Here is a 27,761-nt window from a genome sequence, read left to right as displayed (position 1 = left end):
CCATCCCTCCCCAAGCACTTCTCTGGGCTGCTTGCCCATGGTTGTCTCAACATGAGGTTGGAAGGTGATCTGTAAGCAGCAGCAAAGGGATGACGTGCTGGAGCTGATGGTGAGTGTGGTGACCATGCGTGCAAGTAGGGATTTATGGGGTGCACGGCAAGCTGGACTGGAGGAAGAAGTAAGGTGGTGGTGTGCTAGAGAGAGCTCACCTGAGGGCTGCCTGCACAGGGTGTGCTCCTGGTGTGCCAACAGGACACACAGAGCAGGGGAAGAGGAGGTGGCTGCAGCATGGGCTGCTTCTCCTCCCCTGGTCTCTACCTCCCTCCCATCTATGGATCTGCTTGTGGCAGCTCCTCGAGTTTGGACCTTTTGCCCAGGGGCTGTAGGGATGGGGGCTGTGGTTTTAGCTTGTGTGAACAAGGGTAGAAGGGGTTTTGCGGAGTCCCCCCTTCCCACGCTCTCAGCAGGATTCTGGCCCTGTCAGGTTTCCTTGTGTGCATCCCGCTGGGCACTCAGCCCTCCCTGGAGCTGTGCCCCTCTCCCGTGAGTCCCCATAGGGCAGAGTGAACACCCAGCAGGGCGAGGGGCACAGAGCTGACAGTGTGGCTCTGTGGTACAGCGTGCAGCTGGCTGTGCTCTGCTCAGTGGTGCCCCTCAGCCACGCTGCTGCAGCTCGGTGTGCTGCCTGCTAGCAGCAGCTTTCATAGCCCCAGGTCCTTTGGGTATCCCAAAACCAAGCTGTCTGTTTCAGGGACGAGCTGTCTTCAGCAAATAATCAGTTGCTTGTACAAGAATCCTCTGGGAAGGCAGCCCTTTTTGCAAAGGGGCCAGCTGTCACCCAGAGCCCCGCATCGCTGCGCTCCCTGCACAGCCACCCCTTGCTGTGCTGGGGAGGTGATGGGTCTCACAATGATCTTGCTTTCCGGTGCTGGGAAATGCAACTGTGGTGTCCTGGGGCTTTTCCTGCACGATCCATCCCTAGGGTTTATGACAGAGAGGGGAAAAAAAGGCCCTGCAGAACGGTCTTTTTTTTTTTTTCTTGCCCCCCTCCATGTTGTTCTGACCTAGAAATTCCTCACTGGGTTTGCTGAGCTGGCTTAGCTGAGGGCCTGATGAATTTCTGGGGGATTAATTATTCAGTGACTGTGGGAAGGGGGGACGATGGCTGCGCTGGGTGCATGCAGAGCTCCCGATCCCATGGCGTGGGGCACCTGGCCGGAGGGACACTGCCATCCCCTGCAGCACCAGCCAGAGCGCACAGCAAGCGATCTGCCCTCCTGGAGCCCCTGTTTGTTCCCTTAAAGCTGCACTGCTGTGCTTGGGAAAATTCCTCCTATACACAGCGACAGCAGCTATTTTTCAGGTTGCAAATAGCTGCGTGCCCTAGAGAGCGTATAAAGGAATATATTTCCTTGATCTCCACAGGTCCTTGATGCACTACTGAAATCAGATCTGCTATTTAGCAGGTTGGCTGTTATCCCTTTCTACACTGCTTTGCTTCCCTCGGCTGTTTTGGGAGGAAGGACCCCTGTCAGCAGCAGCTGTGCTGTGTAGGGCCGTGCACTCTGTGCTTTGGGGTTGGAGCTGCGTCCCCATTCATCACTGGGGTTTTGCTGTGAGCGCAGGGGCTGTGTGCACCGTAGCCCTGTGCTTGTGCAGGGCGGCTCTGCTGCTGCGTGCTCCCTTGCACAGAGGCCTGTTGGTCACTGTCATCTCTGTGCACGTGTCACTGCTGTGCTGGGAGCAGTCCGGGCTGTGCACAGGGTCACTGCACACCGTGTTTTCAGAAGGCATTGCAAATAGCTGGCCTGTGGTGCAACAGGGGGTTTTGCTGGCGTTGTGCTTTTTTTTGTGGGTTGTTTTTTTTTTTTTCCTTGTGTTTTGGCAGGATCCTAGCAATAAGCAGTAAATGATTTCATTAATAACCTGCAAAGAGCTGCTCGCCAGCTGAGCTGTGGGATCTGTCTGTGCATTTGCTCCTGGACTGAAGGGAGCTGCCAGTGCAGGAGCTGATGTGTTGAGCTGCTCGGTGCCGTGGGCAGAGCTGCAGCACGTGGCTGTTGGTGCTGGCTGCGGTCAGCAGAGCCAGCTGTGGTGCTGAGAAGGGCTCTGCTCCCAGCAGGGGGGAGCAGAGGTGGAGGTGAGCAACTGCTGTCCCCCCCCAACCCCGACATCCTGCTTCACTGCTGCCTGTGGGCTGCCCTGTCCCCTGCACAGGGACCAGTGTGCCTTTGGGTATCTCCAACCCTTCTGCATTTTCTTGCTGTAGCAGGTCAGAGGAGTGCCTGTGGAGCAGGGCTGAGATCTTCAGTAACTTTCCAGGGTGCCAAGCACTATGGCTCCAGAGGTGTGGGGGTCTCAGCTTGAGTTTTTGGGGAAAATAGCTCTGGGTGAGCCAGGCATGGATGGTTTTGCTACGCCATGAACTCTGCAGATACAAGCATAAGAGCTGGCAGTAAAGCTTAGGTCAAGTCGGATGTTTTACAGACTGGGTTCAGCTGCAGTGAATGCTCTCCAGGGATGTGGGAGCAGGATTTAATGCAGGCAGTGTGCTGCTGCAGTGCACGGAGCAACACAGAGCTCGCCAGAAAGAGGCACCCTGAAGAAAGCTATTAAACTGGGGGTATCCGCAGCATATAACAAGATGCTTGAGCACAGGATGTCCCATTGGCCCTGGGTGAGCGTGTTGGGATTAATTCCTGCTTGTCAGGAGAAGTGCTAACTCATGCCTTGGCTTCCTGAGCTCCCAGGCACTTGCACCCCCACGTTCTTTTCTGCCAGCCAGGACTCTGTGAGGTGTTGGAGGTTGGGGCCCCTGGGTGCTCTGCCCCTTCTGTGGGAGCAGGGCTGTCTTGCTCTCTGCAAACAGGGCTGCACATACACATTCCTGCTAATGGAGCTGCTGCTTTACCCATTGGTTCCTCTCCCTGGAAAGGGCTCACGAGAACAACTGCAGCTTTCCCTTTGCTCTACAGAGCCTATTTAGTTTGCACATATTGCCGCAATGATTGCGAGATTTCATCAGATGAGCGGAGCATCTTTCTTGATAGCCTATATAATTTCTTCCAGAGGGACGCATTGCATTAAATCTTTAATCCAGCAAGCTGCTAGGGGAGCACGCCGAGCCGCCCCGCGTTGCTGCTGATCTCATGCATGGCCCTGGTGCCATTTCAGAGGCTTTGCCATACACAGCAGTTGGAGCTGGTGCTGTGAGAGCATTGGTGGCAAAGGGCTGCGTTGCTCTTGTGCTGGCAATCGGCTTTGATATCTCTTCATGGAGATGTGGCTGCAGAGCTTTGTGTTGGCCCCAGAGCCCCCTGTAACTGTTGGACCGTGAGGTGGCCCCATAGCAGGGAAGGAGCCCACAGAGATTCTTGTGGGTGTGGGAGAGCAGTACCTGTAGTATATCCATATATTATATCCAGCCCCAACTGCAGATTGCATAACCAAGCACATGCTGAGCTCTGCTTGCCCAGCTGTGACGTCCATGGCCATCCCTGGGGTTTGAGCTCTGCCCCACATGGGGTCAGCAAGCACAGAGCTCAGCAGGGATCTCATCTCAGCCACGATGCTCCCCATGACCCCCACTTTCTGCCTCCACAAACGTCAGGTGACGAGGGACCACCACATCCTGCTCAGGGCAAGGCAGGCACGGTGAGTGGGAGCTGTTGGTGCTGGGATGCTGTGCTGCTGCTCAGGGACCCTCTGGCTGTGCCAGCTGCTGCCCACGGTGTCGGTGAGCTGCTGCCCCACAGGTACTGCTGCTCTTTGGGCTGCTGGCTTCTAGCTCCTCAGGGCATAGCGTTGTGTTCATGCAGCATTTTGGTGCCCTTGTGCATCCTCTGGTCACCCTCAAGGCATCCCTTTGTCTGGTCTGTGCCCAGTGGTGACTTTAATTCTTCCTTGTGCTGGAAGGGGTTTGTACTGAAAGAGCCAGAGTGTTTCTTTTCCCTTGGATGTTATTTAGGTTCTGTGCTCTGCTTAGCAGTCCTGGAGGTTTTAATTGCACGGCGAGCATTTGGAAGTTTGAAAGGCTTGTTTTTAGTTTATTTTAATTAAATTGCTAGAACCTGGGGGGAAATCTCCCAGCTTAAATTAAACAAGCTGAGTAAATCCAACACCCGTCCGACAATTGCACCGTTCTGAGTTCTGACGTGAGAGGTTAAAATTTGACTCTGGGCTTCAGAGTTTGCAGTCCTCATCTGCACTGTGAGAGGGCTGCGTCCATCCACCGTTTGGGAAAGGAGCTGAGGTCTTCACAGTTTTGACACAGAAACAATTCCTGGGTGAAAGGGAAAAGGCACCCAGGGGCTGAGAGTGCTGGGTGATGCGGCTGCAGTCCCCGCTGGGTTCAGCGCTCCGATGCTGCCCAGCCCAAAGCAGAGGCTCTGAGCAGTGCTTGTCAGTGCCCAGGCATGGCCCAGAGGTGCTGGCAGGAAGGGGATGGGCTGTGGGGAGCTGCTCCTCACCAGGCTGCTCAGAGGCTGTCCCTGGGCACAGCTGGCCCCACGGGTTGCAGCCCTGCTGCTCTCCAGAGCTTTCTCGCTCGATAACGATTGTTATTCTAAAGAGGGTTGGTGTTTGCTGGGAGGTAATTACAAGAAATAGCCTCCATTTGCTGAGATCTTTGATCGTGCTAATAGGTTTTCTGATTTTTGCTTAGGCTTTTGCTAGGGCTTTTTTTGAAGGGGTGGGAGGGAGGGAAAGAGCAGCAGTTTGGGGCACGCTGAGCTGTCTGCTTCCCAGCTGGCTGAGAGTGGGGAGGTGATATGTCACCAGTTGTCCCAGTTGGGCAGGGTCTGGGGGTTTGCATGAAGGCGTGGGGCAGAGCTGTGGTGCCCACTGTGCCCCTGCCAGCTCTGGCCTCCTCTTGTTGTCCTCTGCTTTTCCTTTTGTGGTTTCCTCCCATCACATCACTCGAGGCCAGGTTGGATGGGGCTCTGGGCAGCCTGGTCTAGCATTAGATATGGGGGTTGGCAGCCCTGCCTGCAGCAGGGGTGTTGAAGCTTGATGACCCTCAAGGTCCATTCCAACCCAAGCCATTCTATGACTTGGGTTGGAATTCTATGATCACTGCCTCTGTCTGATGCTTTCTCTCATCCTTTTGAACTCAGCAAACTATCTTGCTAGGGAAAGACTGACTAATTTTCTCTTTTTTCCTTAGCAAACCCCCGCTGCTCCTTCTGCTGAGTCCTGCCCTTATCTCTCGCTGCAAGCTCCAGCACGGTGTCTGTGCCACCAAGGCAGGGCTTCGGCAGCTGCAGGCAGAGCAGCTTCAGCTGCAGGGTGCTGCATTGCATCTGGATTCCCTAATGTTGCTAACGCTGTCTCTTTTGTGCTTCACGCACAGGAAAGTGGGCCAGATTACAAGAAAAGTGTGTCTGTGAAGCCTCTCTCTACGTGATGCGGTGCTGTTCCCAGGAAGGAGGATGTTTTGTGCAGCACATCTGGATTTGTGCTGGAACTGGAGGGCTGGTGCTAGCTGAGTTCTGATGCGCCAGGCGGACTCCATGCACTGACGCCAGGTATCGGCGCTGAGATTTGTGTGCAGTGCCATAGAAGTGACAATTAAAGCGAATTGCCTAGTTAGTCTGAAATTATAGTGCCTCTTATACTCTGCTTTTTATTACAACTATATTAAAATGCAGCACTGCCATAGGGCTGTGTCTGCGCCGTATGCGTGCCGGGCCTGGGGCTGTGGCACTTGGCTGGGAGCAGCTGTCCCCATGTCACAGCCCAGTCCTGCTGCACACATCCCTGTTTGGGGGCAGTACCTGGCACAGAGGGGTGCTGGGGGGGCCGTGGGCCACTGCTTGGTCCCTTGGGATGGAGCTTCCTCTCTGGGTTTTGTGTCTTCATTGTCATTGTCTGTATGACACATCGTGGTGTGCTGATGCTGCTGGTCCAGCTGCACGTAGGATGCTCACAGAGTTATTTTGACCCCTCCCTAAAGACCAAAATGACTTTGGGACCTTGGAACTATTGGATGACTTTGCAATATGATGTTTTAACAGGGATATGAGTGTGTGTGTGTACGTTCAGTATGGAGACATTTAGTAGTTGCCAGAGGTCTCCTGTGTGCTCCTTAGCAACCTAAGGAGAAACATTCATACTTGTGCTTCTCGTGCACTTGTGCTGCTTGGTTTTGTTCATCCCGTGGGTTTGTGTTCTGCCCCTTTGTCTGACTGTTCTGCAGTGTCTGATGGTGCTTTTGCACATGGGGCTGATGGGGTGAGGGAAGTGGTGCCCCATCACTGCGTGTCATTAAGTGCAGAGTGGAAAAGAAAAAAAAAGGATGCTTGTCAAAATTCTTCACTGTTGGCTTACCTTGTTCCTGTGAGGTTTCATAGAATTGTTTGAGTTGAAAGGGATCTTTAAAAGCCATCTGATCCAATCCCCCTGCAATGAAGAGGGACAACCACAGCTCCATCAGAGCTCAGAGCCCACCTGGCCTGACCTCAGGGGTCTGCAGAGTCACAGCACCACCACCTGTGCTGGTGCCTCACTGCCCTTATTGTAACAAACTTCTTCCTTACATCCCTTTTAAACCCTCTCTTCTTTAGTTTGAAACTATTTCCCCTTGTCCTGTCACAACAAACACAGCTAAAGAGTCTGGCCCTTCCCTTAACCTGCTGGCCATGCTGCTTTGGATGCAGCCCCTGATCCTATTGATTTTAGGGCTGTGAGAGCCCACTGCTGGCTCACATCCAGCTGCCATCCACCAGTACCCCCAGTCCTTCCCAGTAGCGCTGTGCTCCATCCTCACATCCCCCAGCTTGTACTGATAGCAGGGGTTGCCCTCAGCCAGATGCAGACCTTGCACTCTGCAGAACCTCACGCAGTTCCCCTGGGCGCACTGCTCAGCCTGTCTGGGTCTCTCTGGATGGCATCCCATCCCTCGGCTGTACTGACTGCCCCACACAGCCTGCTGCCATCTGCAAACTGCTGAGGGTGCACTCAATCCCAGTGCCAGTGTCACTGGTGTTAAAGATGTAAAAGAGCACCAGCAGGGACCCCTGAGGAACACCACTCGTCACTGATCTCCATCCAGACGTTGAGGCATTGGCCACCACTCTCTGGGTGTGATCTCATAACCAGTTCCTTATCCATCAAACAGCCCACCCATCAAATCCATCAGCAGTCATTGAGCTCTGGGAACTGTGGCTCCAGGAGAGAATGGGGGTTGTGTAGCTCAGTTCTTGGCATGGGGATCTGAAAGCGAAGCCCTGCAGGAATGACGCTGACGTCCTCTGGCACTGTGGGAGCAGATGAAGCTGTCAGCTCCGTCTGACCAATGCCCTTTCCCTTTTTCCCTAGCTGCTGTGGAAGAGAGCTGTTGGAATAAAAGTTGCCCAGGGAAACAACAGAGCATCCAGCTGCGGGTTGCTCAGCAGCGCAGCGATGGGGCTGTGAGGAGACCCCTGGGCTTGGTTCTGGAGCCATCTGCAGCAGCAGGGATGGTTTCCAAGCCCTGTACCTGGGCACCCAGTGTGGGGCTGTTTCAGGCTGCTGGGAGGAAGCTGGTAGCAATTCTGCCTGGAAAATGGGCTGTTGTTGGTTGCAAGCTGAGACTTGAGTCGCTTCCTGGGTCTGCGCTGCCTTCACCTTGTTGGAAGGGAGGGCTTTGAAATGGGAAGTGCTGATCTGTTGCCCTGATGGGCATGTGCACAGGAATGTGATGGGCCCAGACACCGTGGCATGCTCATGGCTTTTTTTCCCCTCCAGACACAGGTGTGAGTTGCTTGTGCAGCGTTCTGGCAGGTGTTGGGGTGTGTGTGTGGGTGCACAGAGTCCCAACCCCTATGGATCTTCATTTCTGCTTTACCCACTGTCTTCTCCGCAGCTCTTCTTTAAAAAGAATCACGAAACAGAATGAGAACAAAACGGCACGCAAACTTAACTACGATTTCATTTAAAGTTTTTCATTCTGCTGTTAAATGGCAGTGGGAAGCTGCCTTTCGCATCACTGAGTACATGGCTGCACCCCCAGCACAGCAGATTGCTAATGTGAAATGAGAGAAATTCCAGCAGCATCTCAGCAGATTGTCTCTGCTTAATGAAAGGAGCAGCACTCGGCTGGAAGCTGGTGGCTGTGACAGCGCTGTCCCCAACGGCTGACCTCAGGGCCTGGGGGTGCTCCTCTGCCTCGGGAGGAAGGGAACGGCCTTCCTTTGGCCTAAGGGCACCGGGGGAGGGGGCTTGAAAGGTGGAGGAGAGATGGGGCTGCAGCTGGTCCCTCCTGGGCAGGGCGATGGGATGTGGCAGTGGGGGCTGCAGTGTAGCAATCCCCTCAGGAATCGGTTGCTCATCACAGCTGGGGAAGTTTATAGAGCTGTCCTGCTTTGAACTTTCCAACATCAGCCCGCTGCCCTTGCTGGGCTGCGGGGTGCTGGGGCTGACAGCCTCGCTCCTGGGAGCGTGGGTCTGGTGCACAAACCCTTTTGCTTTCTCCACGTTCCTCCGCGTCGCCCTGTTGTCCCCCTCAGAACGACGCTGCTTTTGGCCTTTGCAAAGCAAACGCGATGCCATTTGCAAAGCAAGGCTAAGCACGGCGGCCGGAGGAGAGGCTCCGCGGCAGCATCGCTCCGTTCGGAGGGAAGGGACGGCATCGCGCCGGACCTCGCTCCGCATTTTTCCTTCCCCCGCTCTCCGCTGCAGCCCCGGCTGACCGCTCCCCCGGCCGCCCCGGCACCGGCGTCGGGCGTTCGGTTCGCTTGCAGCGCGCTCTGCCCGCTCCGTCCCACACCGCTCCCCGCTGCCCCCCCCCCCCCTCCCCCCCCCCGCTGCCCGGCTTCGGCGTCTCGCCTTTCGCCTCGAATAGTAACGGGGAGCCGATAGGGGCCGGGAGGTGCACGGCGGCACGGCCAGCCCGTGCTGTGCCTTCGCCCCTCTCTTCGCCGGCGCGCTGATTTTGGGGAGCCCCCCGCAGCGCTGGAGCCCCTCGGGGCGGGCAGGTGGGCGGCGCGGGGGGGGGGGGGGGGCGGGCAGGAGATTCTCCCCCCACCCCGGCGGGGCGTACCCCGCTGCTGCTGGAAGGCGTCGGACTCGGAGCGGGGAGCCGACGGAGAGGAGGAGAAACAGGGAGGAAGGCGGCGGGGCGGGGAAGCGGACTGCCGGCAGCGGATGGCTCTGAGCGGGGAGGAAGCAACGAATGATTTGCGTTGTTTATTTATTTATCTGTTTTAACATGGCATCCACAACGCGGGGATCGAGAGGATGCGAAGGCAGCTCGCGGATCTGCCGCCTCGGTTAGTGCCGCTCTTGGCCGCTTCCCCGAGGGTCTGCGCTGGCACGGCTGGGGGTTTCCGTCAGCCACCCCTGGATGCACCTCGCTGGCTCGACCTGGTTTTGCTCTGTAGGGCTGGAGTGGCGTTTTGAAGCCTTTTTTCCTTTTCCTCTGCCCAGGCGGCGCCCGGCACTGAGGATGCAGAGCTCCCAACAGGGGAGCTTTGGGAGCAGGATTTCCCTCCAAGTCTGCGGCATCCCTCTGCCTGCTGCCAGCGGGAGAGATGCTTTGTGCTGGAGCTCGGGAAGCAGAGCCCAGAGGTGACCTCTAGTTGGATCAAAGCTGCTCGTTTTAAATGTCTGTGCCTCTCCTCGTGCTCAGGTGTTTGGTGACGAGCTGGAAAATCGTGTTGGGTAGGTGCTGCTGGAAGCAAAGGATTGGCTTCTGCATTGGAAAACAGGGAAGGAGGAGAACTGGAAAACTCCAAACAGCCACAAGAAGAGCAAGCGAGGATGTTCTCCACCTCCTGTGCTGATCTCTGTGCCGTAAGAACAGACCCTCTGGAAATCCATCTGACCAGCTGATGTCCCAGGCATTCACACTGCTGCTGACCTGGCCAGCATCCATCCCCCCACCTGGCTGAGTACCGGCTCCCTCATTTTGGGCACGTGCTGAACATCCGCTTGCCACGGGGGCATGCAAGCTTGTGCCACCTCTACCGAGGGATCCTTTCCAGAGGGCATTATTATTTTTTTCCCTCCTTCTTAACTCTGCAGCAGCTGCCACGTTACAGTAGAGAAGCACACAGCCTCGAGCTCCCGCCGTGCAGCCCGGTGCCCGCGGACGGCTCAGGCGGGCAGAGCCTCCCATCTCCAGGGCTCACCGTGACTCCTGCCTTGAGCTCACCTTTGGACCTGCAGCGCTCCTTTCCCGGTCCCACACCTGATGGAGCGTGCGGGGCCGCGAGTTGGGACATAGCATGCAGGAGCGTGGCGGTGCCTACGGCTGCAGGTGGGCGTGTGCTGGGAGCTGGCGGGGGCCATGGCTTCATTTGGGAAACTGACGGAGTACTTCAGCCTGAGGAAGTCGAGGACGGAGCTGCGCACCGAGCGACGGGGCCGGCGCAGCGGGAGCTGCTGCTGTAGTGTCACCGAGTGCAGGTATGGGGTGGCAGCCCCTCCGTCCTGGTGTGGCTGCAGGGTGGGACTCGTGGTCCTTGGTGCGCTGCTTCCCCGTGCCCTCTCCTATCACCGTGGGCTGGGGATGAGCCAGGAGCCTTGCAGGCAGCATCTCGTTGCTGCCTGGAATGCCGGAGCCTCGGGATGTCTGGTGTCCTGTGTCTCTGCCCAGGGCACGTCTGAGGTGTCGGCGGTGCATCTCCGGTGTCTGCCATGTGACTGCCTGCACGTATACCTGCCTGCTGCTGTCTCCTGCTTTGTGCTGTGCCTCCTCACCCAGCCCCTTATTACAGTGGCAGGGCTGTGCACCACGATTGTCCTTCTCTCTGTCCTCCTCTCGCCCTGTTGCATACAAAACCCACAGCTATGGAGCCAGCAACAGGTTGCTCCATGGGTGGAGATGGAAGCCTGTGTGCTGGGTGCCCTGCCTAAGCCTCTGCCTTGTGCAGGGAGGGGTGTGATGCTGGGGGCTCACACCCCATGGTGCATGGGAACATCTCAATGTTGTTGTGGTTGTTTGTGGAGAAGGGCTATTGCCTGGGCTGACAGTCAGCTGCTGTCCCTGCTGTCCCTGTGTGCCAGCCCAGGCAGAGCTGAGCCTGTGCCAGGTGGGGCTGACATGGAAAAACAGCACTGAGATATCCACTCACCTTCTTCCCTGCTGTCTGAGCATCTCGGGCTCTGCTAATGGTATTAAGGAGTTGGTGATCTGTTGTTTGGGGCCCTCCTGCTGCTCTCCGCATTACACCAAGCTGGTGAGACACACAGTGCTAGTGCTGCTCCCTTCTTCACTCCGTAATTCCAGGGACATCGCCTCTTCCCTGCTCACTCAGAGCATAGCATGTTCTCTCCAGAAGCCTGGAGGTGCTCATGGCTGAGCTGAGAGCACCAGACAGTGACAGACATGGAAGCCATGAACCCTGGGTTTGGCTGTCTGTACAGACTGTATGTGGGGATGGTGCTGGCACTGCTGAGCACACGCATCCCTGGGGTTTGCTCTGAGCACTTTGTAGACAGCAAGCATGTGCCATATATCTGCTTGTGCCAGCAAGAGGGCAGCAAGGTGATGCTCCTGGGTCCCTGCACCATGCCACCACCCATGCACAGGGTGCTGTGTTCCCAGACCTGGTTACCCGTGTGAAGGGAGATGCTGTGGTGCATTGCTCTCTCTGGAGCACTAACCATAAAGCAGCATTGCTGGTGCATGACTCATGTACCAAACTTCCTGGGGTGTTGCTGGGCACAGATGCGCTGACACTTCTCCAGCACATGATGTGGGGCTTCCTGGCGGAGCTCTGCCCCGCGGTTCCTGGGAGCAGAAGTTTCCCCACGCAGCCCAGCAGCCCCAGGGCTGGCTCCAAGCAAGGGCTACTCCTGCTGTTGCTGCGTCTGTGCCCTGATGACATACATCTGCTGATGGGAGTCAAAATAAGCGTTGATCGGACCGTGGGATGCTCTTGAAATCAGTGTCTCTGTTCATCGAAGCTCCTTCTTCACTTCTACAAGTCAGTGTGGATGAATGAAACGTGGTGCTCCTGCATCCTGGCCAGTGCCACGCCAGGGTGACTGGACCCCCCAGCTCTGCCCAGGGTTGGTGTGGCTCAGGGCGATCGGCTCCAGGTGCTGCTGGAACTCAGCAAGCAGCACTGGCACACAGGGTGTGCTGCTTGGTGTTATTAAATTCTAAATATAGTGATCCCACTCATTCTCAGAGGACCTAAAAGATATTAGCAGCGTGTAGTTGTGGTATTAAGTAATATGCCTGCATTTTTAAATGACACCCACAGAAAAAGCAGGGTTGAGTAAGTCTGCTGGGTCTGGGAATTTGTGCCATGAGCCAGCAGGGCTCCAACTTGCGCACAGACGGCTAACATAGCAATAGCACCTTCTTGCTCCATGCTGTTGGCCAAACCCAGTGCTCACAGGTATTGCTCAGCCTCCTATTTTTACATACCCCAAAGCAACCAAGCACAATCCTGCCAGCAGAACACTGCCTACTGCCCTCCCTGCCTGGCAGCACTGCTCTCAGGTCAGACCAACCTCGGTAGTCGCTGAGAAACCCTCAAAAACCCATTATCTCCATGAAGTGCTGCTGGATGCACTCCCTCCCAGAAGAGCCAGAAGCACCCAGGATCTCCAGCCAGGACATGCCCTATTTCTTTGCTGTGAGCTGCAATGCAGAACCGTGCCGTGGTTCACATCTCCTGTGTTATGTCAGCAGGTGCTCCTCCACCTTGAGAGATGCTCTGCTGTGGCATAGGTGCACACTTCACAAAGCTGAATGGGCTGGCAGGTCTCTGGGCTGGTGCACATAGCAGGCAGCACCTCCCAGTGCTCGTGATGGACTGGAAAAGTCAACCAGAGCCTCTTAAACAAGCAATTTTTCTCAGTAACTTTTTGCAGCCTTGTAGGAGTTTTATGGCAAAGCTGAATGCCTGAGCTGAGTGGCTGTGGAGCTGTGCTGGTTTCTGCAGTGCGAGAGTCTGAGGTGCATTTCTGGAGGCTGCAGTGCTGGGCAAAGGGGCCACGAGCCTGGGCAGGAATGCAGCAGGGTCTGCGTGCAGCCATGTAGGGCTACATCCTCTGCTTTGTTTCCTGGTGCCAGCATCGGTGTGCTCACACCTGGTGTTCTGCATGCCTGGCGTGGGGGAACAAGGAAAGGAAAAGACACGTGCAGAACAGAATAGCTAACTTTCATTTTGTTATTTTTAAACTGAAAGGACTGGACAGCCTCTGCCATGTTCGTGCTGCTCCAAAAGTGGATCAGGAAGGAGGAAGGCACAACTACAACTGGGACTCCCTGTGTGTGTGTGGTGGGGGCCAGATTGGATGGGACCCTGGGCAACCTATTCTGGTATTAAATGGGGAGGTTGGTGGCCCTGCCTCTGGCAGGGGGGGGTTGGAGATTCATGATCCTTGAGGTCCCTTCCAACCTGGGCCGTTCCATGATTCTATGAGGTACCTCCTTTGTCCTGGCTGGAAATCCTGGGTGCTTCTGGCTCTTCTGGGAGGGAGTGCATCCAGCAGCATTTCATGGAGATAATGGGTTTTGGAGGGTTTCTCAGCAACTGCTGAGGTTGGTCTGACCTGAGAGCAGTGCTGCCAGGCAGGGAGGGCAGTAGGCAGTGTTCTGCTGGCAGGATTGTGCTTGGTTGCTTTGGGGTATGTAAAAATATCTCTCCAGCTCTGGCAGCAGGTCTGTGCTCAGGCACGCAGTCGTGATGGGGAAGAGGAAGATCTGGCACGTTTTGGGGCTGGAAAACTGCACTGAAGGCACAAACCCTGTGTGAACAGCAGGCAATGTGAAGCAGCTGGGTAAAAATGGAAGCGGGTCTCCCACCTCTGGTTTACAGCCCTGAGAGTCCCCATGGCTGCCCAGGGACATCACAACTGAGTCCTGCCAAGTTCCAGTCCTGTGCCCTTCGGTCAGTGCTGGCTGGTGGAGCTGGATTTTAAAAGAGAATGTAAGTGAGGCACCGGGAAGTGCTTGAATCTGAGTGAGAAGTTTCCACCTCGCACTGCTCGGAAGTGTTTGTGGCAGCTGTATGTGAGATGTGGTTGCTCCCCAGCTCCGACACCCACCTCGCCGAGCAGCCAGCAGGACAGCGTGTGGGTGTGTGCATCTGCATTGCTGCCACAACGAATCAGTGGCACCTATGGTAAGAAATAAATAGTAATACAAAAAGCGATGGACGTGTCCACTGCTGATGCGTGGAAGCGCTCTGTGCTGATGCTGAACCAAGCCAAGCTGGAAATAGCCCTAAATCCCGTGTCGGTGACTCAGCCACAGCCTGCTGGGCAGAAGTTAATCCTGCTGAAGTTCCCTGCAGCAGACATCGATGTCTTCTGGCCTCAGCCCCTCTCCCTCATGCCTGTGCATGGCGTGGGTGCTGGCTGTGGTGGCAGCTCGCAGGGTGCTGTGGGGCTGCACTCTGTGGCCGTCCTGTGCCTTTCCCACCTGCAGTGGGTGAGCAGAGCCTTCCTGCCTCCATCGCTGTGCTGCGTGGCTGTGGGGGTGCTTCTCTGCCCCCTGCTGTCCCCGGGCACTGTGTGTCCCCCCAGGGCACTTGCTGCTTCAGAAGGGCTGGAAAAGAGCCCAGGTGCTCTTAGCATCATCCTTTAGGGTCTGGGGGAGTGTTACATCTAAACCCAAGTGATGATGGGGCGTGCACTGGCTTTTTTCTCCTCTGCCCAGCTCCTGAGCTCCTTTTGGAGCTAATTGTTAGGGTGGGGACGGGGTTGGGAGCTGGCTGCGTTCTGCACAAGCTGAAGCTCATCTTTACTCGGATTAGGCAAAAACCCAATAGTCATCCTTTCGTTTGGTGTGACAGCTGGATGGGCTAGCAGGAAGGGGAAGTTACGCTGGCATTAAGGAGAATTACATATGTAGCATGACTGCAGCAAACTTCTCCGGCAGCGAGCCCTGGCCTGTGAGTCACGCTTGCTAGAAAGACTGCTTGGTGCCTCATTCACCCACTGTGTTGGCACTGAGTCACAGCTGGGTGGGTGGGCAGGTAGGAAACAGAGGCCCCGGCCGCACACACCGGGGGAAGCGGCTCAGTGAGGCGGCTGTGAATGCCAACAGCTTCTAATTAAAGCGGCGGTCGGCGAGGGGGAGGTTTGTGAATGGAGCAGGGTGCTGGGCTGTGTCCCCGGCTCACCCCCCGGCTGTGCTCACATGGCAGGGGGCTGTGAGGCTCGGAGTTTGTTTGGTGTTTTAGTTCTCACTGCTCCGATCCGTCGGCAATAGGTGATAAATTGCATTAATCTCCCTCTGCTGAGTCTGCTCCGCCTGGGTCGGTAATTGGCGAGCGATCTCCATGTCCTTACCTTAACCCTGGAGCCTTTTCCATTCTATTTCCTCCCTCTTTTCCTTCGAGGAGGGGCAGTGGGAGCTCTGTGGTGGGGTCAGGCTGCCCATGGGGAGCTGCTGGTGATGGCACAGATATTTGTATCTCTCTTTCCAACGGGAAGGAGCAGGGACAGAACCTGAGGTGCTGTTTTGCTCAGGGTGCTGCTGACCCAGAGAAGTGCTCTGTGATCGTGTACGAATGTTTACACAGGGGAGAAAAGGCAGGACAGCCTCAGTGGGTTTCCTTTCATGTTGTTCCGCATGCTCCTCATGCTTTCTTTGCATCCGTTCGGTGGGAACCTCACAACCCAGTGCTGCCGGCCCCATGGGATGGGGGCAGTGCCATCCCCCCTCACCCTGCATCCACCCCCCTTCATTACAGAGCACTTCTCAGGGATGTTACTGCAGCATTTTGGGAGCATGAATCCATCCCATTGGCCAGGCTTGTGTCCACCTGGCCGCAGTGGGAACCCCACGGGTGCTATTGGTGCTCTGAGGTTCTGGTGCTTCAGATCAAAACCCAGCCCAGCTCAGGAGGGGAGGAGGGTTTGAAACAACAACACAGTGTCCAAAACTGTGCTTAGGGATATTTTTTTGGCCGAAATATGAAATGATGACTTTTTGCTGGGGCTTAGCAGACTTGCCAATGCTGACCTCAAGGGGTGGAACGCTTGCTCATGCTGCAGAAATGATGGGATTTAAAGCAAACCAGGCTTTCTGCATCGAAGCGTTCAGAGTTTGTGCCTGGCGCATCTCACCCGTGCCTGCAATGTCCTGTGTGAGGTGAGCTCAGCTCCATTCTCCTCCTTTGCCCAGGACAAAGCACAGCCCTGCTCTGGCCCTGCCCCATAGCTTCATGGCTACGACTGGGGGTGAGGCCACCCAGTGCCAGGCCCTGTGCGTGTAGGCAGGGGCCAAGCTGCCCCGCCGCAGGGTTTGGATGCTCACTGGTTCTCATCTCAGCTCTCCCTGCCTCTCAGCATAAGCTGTTATGTGTCTGACTGAGAGCTTCGTGTCTTAAAACAAAGAGCTGTGTGCCATTTTCCGGTTTGCTCCCCCCTTGAAGCTTTCCCGTTCCCCTGCCGAGCATCCCAGCTGCCTTCAATATCCTCACTGCTGCATGGGCACCGGGGGGAGCAGCAGCTCCGTGTGCCATCGTGGTTTGCTGCGGATGGCCCCGGCTGCCTCCTGTCATTGCCCGGGCGATGGCCCCTGCTGTGCAAAGCTCATCAGCCCGGAGCGATGGCAGGAGAGGAGCTCTGCAAACCAGCTGGTGGAAATCATGATATTTACCAGCACACAGCTGAGCTTTGGGGGGGGGAGGTATTTTTATAGCTTCACATGTTGGTTGTGGTTTTATTTGTTGGCTGTTTTGTTTTGTTTTGTTTCTCCCTGAACTTGTGAGCTGAATGCTGTTTTGTTGTGGGATTTTTGTGTGTGTGTGTGTGTGTGTTTTGTTTTGCTTTGAATCTGTTTCGCAGCCAGCTCAAGGCTGCTGTTGTGTTTTCAGCTCTCACCCTCCGCTCCTCAGCCCCTGGTAGCACCTAGCAGCACAAAGGCAGTTTGGTGGAGGCTCTGCTGGCAGCGCTGTGGGGCTCGGAGTGAGCTGCAGTGATTTCAGAGCATCCCCACACCCCACAGGGGCTGAGCTATCCCTGCTTCATTGGGGGACCACCTGGGTGCTGTGTGGGTCACCCAGATTCATGAGCTCCTGGTTCATGGCAGATTTAGGGGGCGAATGGATGGATTGAGGGCTGATGGACAGAGGAGGAAGTGCAGCTGTGAGCCCTGGGCTGTCCCATAGGAGGGTTAGTTAGCCTGGGGCCCTTCCATCCGTGCTGTGGGGGAGGCAGAGGCTCTGTGTTTCCTCTCAGAACAAGGACAAGCCAGCCTGGGCCGTGCTGAGAAGGGCCTTTTGACTCTCCCACATTGAAATAAAGGGGGAGGAGAGGTTTCTGGAGGCAGTGGCTTGAGTGCTGGCTTTCCCTGGCTGACTTGCATTGGCCTTCTCTCTGCCTCCCTCCCTTTTCTCTCTGCTCAGCCCTTCCCCTCCTTTCCTGCAGCAATGAAGCTGTGCGGCACGGACCTCTCCAGCCAGGACGTGGCTGTAGGGCAGGCACCAGCTTTTCCTTGCCACACTGGCTGCTTTGGCTGGGTGGTATGCTTTCAATAAATGCCTGAGGAAGCAGCACCTGTGCCCTGCGTGCTACAGAATGGGTGATGCTGGAGCGGTCTGTGCTGTGCCAGCAGCTTGGTGCCACCCACCCTCACCTTGTGGCATTCCCAGAGCTGGAGGCAGAGACCTGGCAGCAATGGGGCCGGCAAGATTTGGTTGCGTATGTGCTCTCCTTTCCACCAAGCACTGAACAGCTGCTGTTGATGGGCTGTAGCTGTGTTGATGATGGCTTTTCTAATTGAGCTGTACACTCCCATCAAGGCTCTTTACTAATGGCATGTGGCATCCTTGGTAACGCACGGCGCTGGGGCTGGCTCACGAAGTGCTGCACGATGTCCCAGCAGCAGCACTGGCTGCTGGCCGTGGCACACTGCACGGTGCATCTCCAGCACTGGCTTTGCGTGGGGATTCAAGTCAGATTCCAGATGGAAACAGGTTTGGGGTTGAAATAGAAATCATTGTCTGCAGCTCCAAAGGTCTACTCCAAGAGCACGAGTTCGCCCCTTTGACCCTCGTGTAGTCCATGTGAACAGCACAGTAGGTACAAAGCAACGTTAATGTCCCACATGCTGATGGTGCTCTGCAGCAAACAGAGCTGTGTGCAGGCGCATCTGGAGGAGCACTGAGATTTACATGCAAGAAAGAAGGAAATATTTGAGGTCTGACAGAATGGCATGGTGGCAGTGGGATAAGGCACAGAGCTGCAGTGGGGGGCGGGCAGAGCTTTCATTCTCTTGTTCACAATTTGTATCATTTCAGTCCTTATGCCTCCAGCAGAGACTCAAAGCAGCCACCCCTGGGCCTGCAGTGAGCCCTGTGTTCTCTCCCTGCAGGTCCCTGGACAGAAAGTTGCAGAGGCCACTCCTGGGGAAGTCCCGGACGCTGCCCAGCATCCCGCAGTCCCCAGTGCTGAGCAGGATTCCCCTCCTCGACTCTGTAGCGTTCCGGGAGGCGATGCCGGAGCAGAAGCCCTACCAGAAGCACTCAGCCCCTGATGGCCAGAAGGGCTGCACGGTCCCATCTGCTGGTGAGTGCACGGGGGTCTGCAAACCTTTGTCGAATGCAGCCTGGTTCTCCAGGGGCACCGCTGACCAGGCAAATCCAGCACCGGTCCCTGTGGGGTTGTCCTGCTCCCAGATCTGCCATTCTCGATGATTTTTTTGCCTGCCCATCTCTGAGCCTTTCCTTGAGGCCTTCATTTAAACTTTTCTGTCTTTCATTACATTGGTGACAAAGCTGAGGGGGGCTCAGGAGGGGCAGCCCCACTTGGAGATGGTGCTCAGCTCCAGCCCGGCAAGCTGCTGCCCCACAGTCCTTTGACCTCTGCAGTGGGCTGAGGTGCCTCTGTGCTCTGGCATGCAGACGTTTCAGGGCACAGTTGGCTGCCCTCCTCCTCGGGGAGCAGGGGCTCAGTGGCACTGTTCCTCTTCCCGTGCTCCTGCCCTGGGGATGACTGTGATGGATGCTCCCCACCCGGGGGCTGGGGGTTGGCCTTCTTGGCAACTGAGGCTTTTATCGTGTTCTGCTCTTGCGCTGATCCTGATGAAATACTAATACGGCTGGCCCAGCTGCTCTGAGCAAGTTTATTGGCAAAAGCACTGGTGGGCAAAGTGTTTCACGCTTCTGGTGCCAGCAGAGTCACGCTGGGGCCATAGGAGTGATGGGGAAGGTGATTAGCACTGAAACAGGGATAAAGCTTGTGAGCCAGGGCTGGCAATCCAGTGCAAAATAAAACCCCTACAAAGCAGCTGCCTCTACCCAACACCCTTTGACTTTTTTAAGATTTTTATTATTATTATTTTTTTAATCTAACGCCCTCACTGTCAGATTGCTGCAAGCTACCCAGCAGCTGGCTGAGCCCTGGATTAATTCTGATGCTCTGCAGACTGTGCTTCGTTTCCCGGTGCTCCTAATTCTGACACAGCAGGTCTGGGCGTGGGATGGAGGGCTGTGGATGGTTGCTGTGCCCGTGGGGACACGAGGGATGGGATGGCAGTAGCTGTGTGTCAGGGCTGCTCCCTCAGGAGCTTCAGGGCCACCAAGGCACAGTGGGCAAGGACAGACCTGGATGCACTGGTCTGTGTCTGAATCCTGGCACAGAGCAAAGCCCCTGGCATTCCCCATACCAGTGCATCAACGTTCTTGCAGAGAAGAAATGTTTCCTAATATCCAACCCTGTTGCAACTTCAGGTTATTCCCTCTTGTCCTTGTTTTGGAGGAGGTGAGATGACCTGACCTCCTCTGTGTTGCTTCCCTATACTCACTGTACCCGAGCAAGGGACAATTCCAGGGCAGCTCAGTGTGCTCCCAGCCGTCCCACTGCGGGATGTCATGGGCTGGGGGGTGAATGGGGCTGTGGGATGCACGGTGACCTTACACTGGGAGCTGCCCCGGCCCTGCAGCCTGTTCTACATGGGGCTGCTGTGCTGTGTGGTGGCAGCCAGGGCTGGTCCCGATTGACGTGTTTGTGCCTGGAGTAATCACAGCTTTCAAACAGCCGCTCCTGTGTTGTACGAGCTGACATTTGGAGAGGAGCGGCGCAGCTGATTAAATTCAGAGCAGGGCTAAAAAAAATAATAAAAATAGCTGCTAGGTATTGCACTGCTCCGGGTCGCCTTTGTTGGCAGCTGTAGCCTCTTCTTTTTTCTTCTTCACTCACCTTCACTCTGGCTGTTTTTCTCCTTAAGGCCTTTATCTGCTTTCAACTCTGAAGGACTTTGCTCCCCAGCCCTGGTTGTGGTATTGTGCCCCCCAGTGCCAGGCTGCTCAGAAAGCCAACAAAGCGGTGCAGCAGCAGGAGCAGGCAGCAGCACCAGCCCTCACCACTGCCTTTGTGCTGCAGGACCAGCAGCTGGCCTGGGTTTTGCAGGGTTGAGCACGGGGTTGCTTTGTTCGTTTGTTCTCGCTTTTGAGAAGCATTTTGGGCTGCGGGGGGGTGGGAGAGGAAAGCTCTGTCTGTCAGGCAAGAAGCAGCACGCAATGTCCATACCTGGGCTGCTTGGGAAGTAGTGATGCTATGGAGATGTCACCTGTGTGCTTTGCACCTTTTCCCTTTTGGTGCAGTGAGGGGTGCTCAGCGCTATCCCAGCCCTGCATGCTGCAGTGTTTTATGCTTTAGGGACGGTGGCCCCAGCCCCCGAAGAGCAATGAATGGGTGGAAACAGTTGAGAGGAGTTTGCCTCATTGGGCCCTAATGGGCTGGGAGCTGCTGAATGAGGTGGGAACACCTGGGATTTGTGGCACGGACATGAACTCCTATGGGGCGGCACCCATCCCTTGTCAATGGATCAACGGAGGTGATCTGGGTGGGCATCTCCACCCGCATCCTGGGCACAGAACCAGGGGGTGAGCACAGCTCTGACGGGGCGGCTGTCCCTCTGTCCCTCTGTCCTCAGGGGACGCCTGGCGGCTGGAGGACGATGGCATGGACCCCCCCGGCGACGCCCCGCTGCAGCCGCAGCTCCGCACGGCGGTGGAGGACGCCCCGTTCAGCCACTTTCGGATGCGCTCCTTCTACATGCGGAAGAGCCTCTCTGTTGACAACCACTTGGGCTCGCTGGGCTACGCCGTGCATCCCGCTGAGACCAAGGCTGAGCGTGTCCGGACCCGGCTGCGGCGGCAGTTTGTGAGTACTTGGGGTGATGCAACCCACTCACGTGGCTTTGCAAAACACTGGCATGGCAGAGGGTTGGCTGTATGCGTGTACGACAAAACAAAAGACACGTCTCTCTCCATTCTGATGCTGCTCAGTTTGCCCACACCTGCTATGCTGGGCAGGTTCTGTGGCTCCCAGTCACAGCATTGCCATTGGGTTGGGTGGCTGCTGCTCACCAGGCAGTGCACCTCTGGTCGGAACAAAAAGGGGCTCAAGGCAAAAAGGGGTGGGCACTGCTCTGCCTCAACACGCGGCACTTGGGCCTTTCCAAGGGGTCAGGGCTGCAGGGTTGCAGGGAGCAGCCCCCAGCCCCTGGGGCAGCCGTCCTCCCACTGCTCTTTGGGTGCTGTGCGCTCCCCACTCAATGTTTAATGGGCTCTGCGTCTTCCCTTTCCCACAGACACCTGATACAGGGCTTTGTGTGGCCTCCCTCCCGCCTCGTTACTGGCTTGGGGTTGTAATGAGGGCTTGGGTGTCCTCACACTGAAAGGCACCCGGCGTTGGTTGGAAACAGATGAGGGCTTTGCTACAATGGGAGCAGAGCAGGCGCTGTGCGCCCGTGTAACCTGAAGTGCTGTGCTGTCAGGCGATCAGCCCAGGCCGGCAGGGCTCACCTGCTGTGAGGCATGGGCAGGTGCAATGCATCTCCATAAACCCGCTGCTCCTGGGTCTGTTTGCTTCCCCCCTGCCCCGAGGAAGGGCTGATCCACCTGTTGGCACAGGCTGGGTCTGGAGGCTGCTCCCTGCAATGTGTGGGGTGCTGCACAGGGCTCATTCCTGCCCCTTGTGCTCTGTGGACCACACCACTGAAGGTAGTGGCTCGTGTGCTCCCTGGTGCTGATCCTGCCTGTGGCAAGGACTTTGCAGGAGCTGGTTGGGATCCAGCACTTTGGATCCAGCAGGAAGGGACCCGGAGCTGCTGCTCTATGCTGGGGAAGGCAGTGGCAGTGTCGGGAATGGCAACGAACAGCAGCAGCAGCAGGATGTGGGGTCTGAGGGACTGCAGGGTACAGCTGGGGCGGTCCTGCTGCGGGGTAAGTAGTGGGCACTGTGCTCTCTCCCAGCTCTCCATGCTCTGTGTGTGGTTCTTTTTGGCCTCTGACTCCATGAGGGCTTTTGCTCGTGGGTTTTGGGGACCTTCAGCTCTCCATGGTACACCCACAGGGCTGATAGGAGCGCAGCAGGGTTTGTGTATGACTTTTATTTCCTTGCTGTGTCCTTGTGGTTGAAAGGTGTTGATGCTATGGCCGGGTGCAGGTGGAGCAGGGCCCCCATTTTTGGGGCTCTGCCCAATGGAGGCTTCATGTTTGCAGAATGCATCCATGCTTCTCCGTGAGAGGACTTCCTGCAGCTGGCATGGGAGCACCTGGGGCCTGCACCCTGTGCCCATGGGGGTATGGGAGCTTTTCCCTTTGGTGCCAATGCTGGGGGACCTCATGTGTGCTGCCTGCAGCCCTGCACTGTCTGCAGAGCTGGTGATGGATGGATCTCTGCGAGCTGCAGCCAGTGGCGTGTCTGCCGTCCCACTGCTGGCATGTGATGGATCTGCATGTAGGGATTACTGGAATTTGCATAATTTGAATTTTAAATGAATTCCGATTTCTGTGATTGTCAGAATGAATTTTCTTTCTGACGAGCCTTCCCCTTGCACTGCTCTCAGGCTGCTGACGTTGGCACAGTCCCCATCTTTGAGAGCTGGGAGCGTTCGGTCACTGCTGTGCTGCTGTCACAGCTGCACGCGTCCCTTGGCACAGGGCACGTGTCAGGCTGGGGCTGTGCAGGGACCCACACTGCGTGGGACACGATATGGAGTTGTGGTTTCTGCATGGTGAGAGCCATCCCTTCCCCATCCCCGTGTTATTCCCACCTCTGGATCTTGTTCTGAAGCATGCAAGGACCTGCTGGGACCGTGGGCATCCCACGGTCAGCCCTGCCCTGATTCCATCTGCAGCCCAGAGCTGTGGGTGCTCCATCCCTGAAGGTGTCTGTGGTTGTGGATGGGCTCTGGGCAGCCTGAGCTGGGGAGGCGCAGCCCTTGGCAGTGCTGGGGCAGGGAGATCTTTAGTGTCCTTTCCAACCCGACCATTCTGTGATTCTTGTTTACAACATGCGCTTCAAGAACAGAAGGAAAAAGAAGGTTTGGAGCCGTTTAGCAGGCGGGTCACCAATCACAAAAGGGCTAAAGAAGGCAGCAAAGGCACTGCAGGGCTCAGTGGCAGTGTGTGTCTCAAGGAGGTGGATGAGAGCTGCGCTGCATCATCCCATTGTGCAGATCTGCCCTCGGCACACCGCTCGCTTGCTGACTGTTGTTCATCGATGAGTATTCCAATAAAAATTACAGGCATAATCAATGATGATGTAACGCTTGCGCCGGGCAGCTGCTCACATTCAGAGCACATCCTGCTGAGAACAATCCCGGGGAGTGGGCACTGAGGGGGAGAAACCGGGCGTGAATCACTCGGTGCTGCAGATCAGTGGGGAGCGACGCGTCACAGCCAGCAAACAGGAGCGGGGCCGGCCAGTCACAGCTGCTTCCTGCTCAGACTGACGTGGGCTGAACTGCAGCAGCATCTTGTGGTGCCCCAGTGCTGCAGGAGCTGCGGGGAGGTCCTGGGAAGGGGCATGCAACCTGCTGGGCTGCTCTCTCATCCCAGTCAGAGGGAGGTGTTTCTCAGATCCAAGCAAGGCTCACGTGGTGCTCCGGGAGGATGGCATTGCAGATGTGGAGCAGATGCAGCCTAACTCAGCATGCAACCACACCTCCTTCCTTTGCATTACTCTCTGCATGGAAGGATGGGTCTGGGTGCACTGGGGTGCCTCACTGTGTGCTGAACACTCACCTCTGAAGCAGAGCAGCACCAAGCACGCATCCCCTCCTGGGCACTAAGCAGTGGCACAGGCAGGCCGTGCTGCAGGTGCTTTGGTCTGAGTGTGCAAACGTGGCTCAGAGCTTTGCAAGAGGAGTTCTGCTCCCCAGCCAGCACACTGTGCTCATCAACTGCTTCCATCAAGGTTGGACTTGGTTTCAGTAACATCTATGGAGTTGTAGTTTTCTTTTGCTTTCTACGCCACTTGCAGCACAGTGTTCTGGCCTTGGGGACCTTTGGTCACCGCCTGAGTGTGTTCCTGCTCCAGAAAGAAGGGCTGGGTTTGGGGGTTGGAAATGTCCCAGGATTCCGGAGGGAAAGTGCCTCTGGGACCCACTCACTGATATTCACACAGTGCTTGGTACAGGAAAAGAACATAGGGTGTTTGCACATTGCCTGTGCTGTTCTGTTCTGGGGGATGTGAGAGCCCTGGATGAGCAGCGTATGGCCATACAGTCTATGGTGGGGCCTGAAATAAGTGGGATAAACAGGAGAGCTGTGGGTTCCTGGGCTTGAAATGGGAAGGGCTTTATTGCTGAGACAGACTTTGGTTTGAGGGCTGCCATTCTGCAGGTGGGGCGTTGGTGGGAGTTGTATCAATGCTCAAGGGCAAGTGCAGGTTGGATTTGCTCTTAACTTGTGAAATGCTGGGAAATGGCCTCTAGATCCCACATGTCCCAGCCCCAAGAACAAAGCATTCCATCTTCCATGAATCCACACTATTTGCTCCCTCTTCTGGCTTGGTGCTGTGCAGGAGCAGTGGGGCTGCGGGGTGCTGGGGTGCAGCAAGGACATCTGGCCCTGTACTGGCAGGGCTGGAGCGGGGGCAGGATCTGGTCATGGTGAGGAGGTCCTGGTGTGCTACCACTGCCTGTCCCCTCCTAGTGACTGTGTGATGGTGGCAGTGGCCGTGCATCTTCCACCTGGGTCCCTCTGGTGTCCACATCCTGACAGCCAGGGCTGCTCCTGGTGGTCCCAAAGGGCACAGCCGGGTATCTTTTGCCATCCTGATTTCTTCTCATTTCTTGTTTTGACATCAGGAATGGCTCCGTGATTCCACATCCTTGCATCCCAGCCCGCTCACTGCTCAGGCCGGGTGTAGTAGGTCACATTTGCTGCTGTTCCTCCTGTGGCACTTCCTTATGTTTACCTTGGTAGACGTGCTGTCTCCGTTAAAAACTCTTGCAGTTTCTCCCCCAGACACCAGGCAGCACACCTGGCTGCTGGACTGTCTTCACGCAGCTCAGAGCTCACAGTCTGCAGATGTGGGGCTCTGAGCAGTGCCCCACATCCCTGATGAAATGGGGCAGCTCTCTGCAAAGCACCTTGCCTGCGAGCAGCTCCCTGCGGTGAGAAGCTTGCGACCCTTTTGCACATCGTGGTGGTTTCAAGGATCAAGCCTCAAGGATGTGCCAGGTGGACGGGCAGCAGAACTAGCAGCCTCTCAGGGCAGTGTCCGTCCACAGGAGACACTTTGCACTGGGTGAGCTGGGCGTGCAGCAGTGTGCAGAGTGCTGCTCTGCCATGCTGGGCTGCAGGCAGGCGTGCAGTAGCAGCGCTGTGCTGCAAGAGGTCTCTGCAGCACTGCACTTCAGGGTGCTGCTGCACGCCTATCGGCGGCTCTCGCGCTGCTCGCACCCTTCTTTCCCCAGCTCTGGAGGAAGGGAGAGGGTTTGTCTGCCCTATCCCTTCCCTTGTTGAAGAGATCTGAGTTCTCCCCACCTTCACACCCTCATGTTCTCGTGTCTGAATACAGTGAGGGAGGGTAGGAGGGCAGCGCTCATGTCTGAACAGCACTGATGAGAGCTGTTGGGCTCTGTGGGGCTTTGTCTGCTCTTCCCCGCAGCTGTGCCCAGAGCAGAGCTGTGCCCTCCACTGCTGCCTTCCAGCAGAGCCATGGAGGTGGGACAGCAGCAGAATGGCCCCAGTGCCTCCAGGAGCATCCATCTGCTGCTGCCCTTGGCCAGCTCTGATGACCTGAGCTGGAGCTGTCTGCATGCTGGGCTTCACTGAACCCCAGCAAGTGATTTTGGGGATGTTGTAGACAGAATCTCTAGCTGAAGAGAGGGTTTCATTGCAAAATCACCAACTTACCTGTCTGTGCCATCTCTGTTTGCAGCCTCTGCGGGAGTTGAGCAGCATCAGAGCTGATTTCAGCCCCAGCTTCTGGCTGCCCTGCAGCATGTTGGCAGCACAGCCAGCACCTTGCTGCACCGGCTGCTTGTTCTGCTGGCACCTGCAGGGTGATGGCAGCTCTTATTTGCATTGCTGCGCAGCACCGTGCACCTGTACCCTGGTGGTGGGCACACACTGGGCAATGCAGGGTCTCTCTGGGCGCAGCCTGGGGGGGGTCAGCTCCTCAGGCAGAGGTGTTCTGTTGGGGACACCTCCCCAGCCTGCTGGAGGGGACAGCTGTGCCTGTGCTGGGGTGCACGTTGTGCTCCCTGCAGACCCTGCTCTTGCTGGGAGGCTGCTGGTGCCGTCCTGAGCTCCCTGGGAGCACAGGGAAGCAGAGTTCTGAGAGTCATAGAGCATCCCAAGGAGGAAGGGACACGTAATGGTCACTGAGTCCTGCAGGTTTCTCCATGGGGACATCGGAGACTGGAGATTAGCGGAGCGTTTCCGGTGGGCGCAGGGCGATGCCTGGGGTCGGGTGTCACCTCGCTCTGACGGCAACGGCAGCCCTGCACTGTCGGGAAGGGTGGAAAAAGAAAGGATCCTGAAACCTAAGAGCTGTTTTGCTATTTACTTTGGTTCTGTTTTTCCTCCAAGAATAGAAACAAAGACGGTGGATTTGCATCACCAGGAGCAACTTGAGGAGGAAGGAGGAAGCGGCGGGGCCTCATTAGTGGCAGGAATGTGCTGGCGAGGAGGGCTTGGTGACAGGGGAGGCGGTTTGACCCGGGGCTCCCATTAGCATTTCGGTCATCTCACTTCTCCGCTCTCACGTTTTATTTTTTTAATGACCAGTTTGGAGGCTTTGGAAAGAAGAGCCAGTTTCTACAAGGGAATGTTTGCAGAGGCAGGAATAGCTCTGGCTTCTGCAGATGGTGACAGTGTTCAGCTTGTAGATCTTCATGCTTCCCGGCACTGGGTGTATCCTACATGGTGAGGGTTTTCCAAGCTCTTCTGGGCACTTAGAGATGGCAAGATGAAAGCTGCTGTCCCGGAGCAACTCTGAATGTGCTCCATTCCACTGTGTGCTGGTGCTTCTACTGGAGCTCCTGAGAGAGGGAGGAATGTTCCGAAGGGGCCACAGTGTGGAGATATGCACAGGGCACTGTAGGGCTGTGCTGGAGATGGGACCCTGTTCAGCTCATCCCTCGTTTGACTGCAGCAGTGATGGCATCATCAGGAGAGGAGGCACACGTGTGGTCTGTGGGGTGGGAGTGGGCAGAGCACAGCTGATCCTGACGTTGGTTCATGCTGCATCCCCTCTGGCAGCAATCTCTCCCACTTGAGAACTGGGCTCTCTGTTTCAGGGTTGGATTCTTCTTTCAGACTCCAGCCCACGGCTCAGCTCTTTCATTCAGGTTTTTGTTCCCGGTGTCATTTACTGTTCCTCATGGCCACTGAAGGTACTTCCAGTGAGCATCTGTGGCATCAGCTGCAGGGTGGTAGGTCGTGCAGGCTGCTCAGGTGGTTGGACATGGAGCATGGCTGCCAAAAAGTGGGAAAAATAGAGCGCTGGTGCTCAGTGCTGACCAGAGAGGGAGCTCCTTCTGCATGCACAATTTGTGTGGGGTAAGAAGGCTCAGCTCCTTGGCCCTGGGATGGAGCCTCGGGATGCTCAGATAGACACAGCCC

At 56.3% G+C, this 27,761-nt stretch overlaps 1 protein-coding gene across 8 annotated transcripts in view; it reads left to right on the top strand.

Annotated features, from left to right (window-relative positions):
• LOC116230309 (ankyrin repeat and fibronectin type-III domain-containing protein 1-like) overlaps positions 1-27,761 on the top strand; it is a 134,454-nt gene that overhangs the window by 26,370 nt on the left and 80,323 nt on the right. For 3 of the 8 annotated variants that reach the window (XM_090151674.1, XM_090151677.1, XM_090151676.1), the window contains 2 exons: positions 18,266-18,459; positions 20,828-21,057. In XM_090151674.1, coding sequence (XP_090007800.1) covers positions 18,387-18,459; positions 20,828-21,057 — 303 coding nt within the window. In that variant the 5' untranslated portion in view covers positions 18,266-18,386. Of the gene's footprint in view, positions 1-9,006; positions 10,387-18,265; positions 18,460-20,827; positions 21,058-27,761 lie in introns of those variants that run through there. The other 5 variants (XM_090151672.1, XM_090151673.1, XM_090151675.1 and 2 more) reach the window with 3 other exon arrangements.

Source organism: Phasianus colchicus, chromosome 16, assembly GCF_987193195.1.
Source record: "Phasianus colchicus chromosome 16, bPhaCol1.hap1.1, whole genome shotgun sequence".
Taxonomy (NCBI): domain Eukaryota; kingdom Metazoa; phylum Chordata; class Aves; order Galliformes; family Phasianidae; genus Phasianus; species Phasianus colchicus.
The sequence above is the reverse complement of the archived record's forward strand: the minus strand, read 5'-3'. Positions and strand labels throughout refer to the sequence as shown.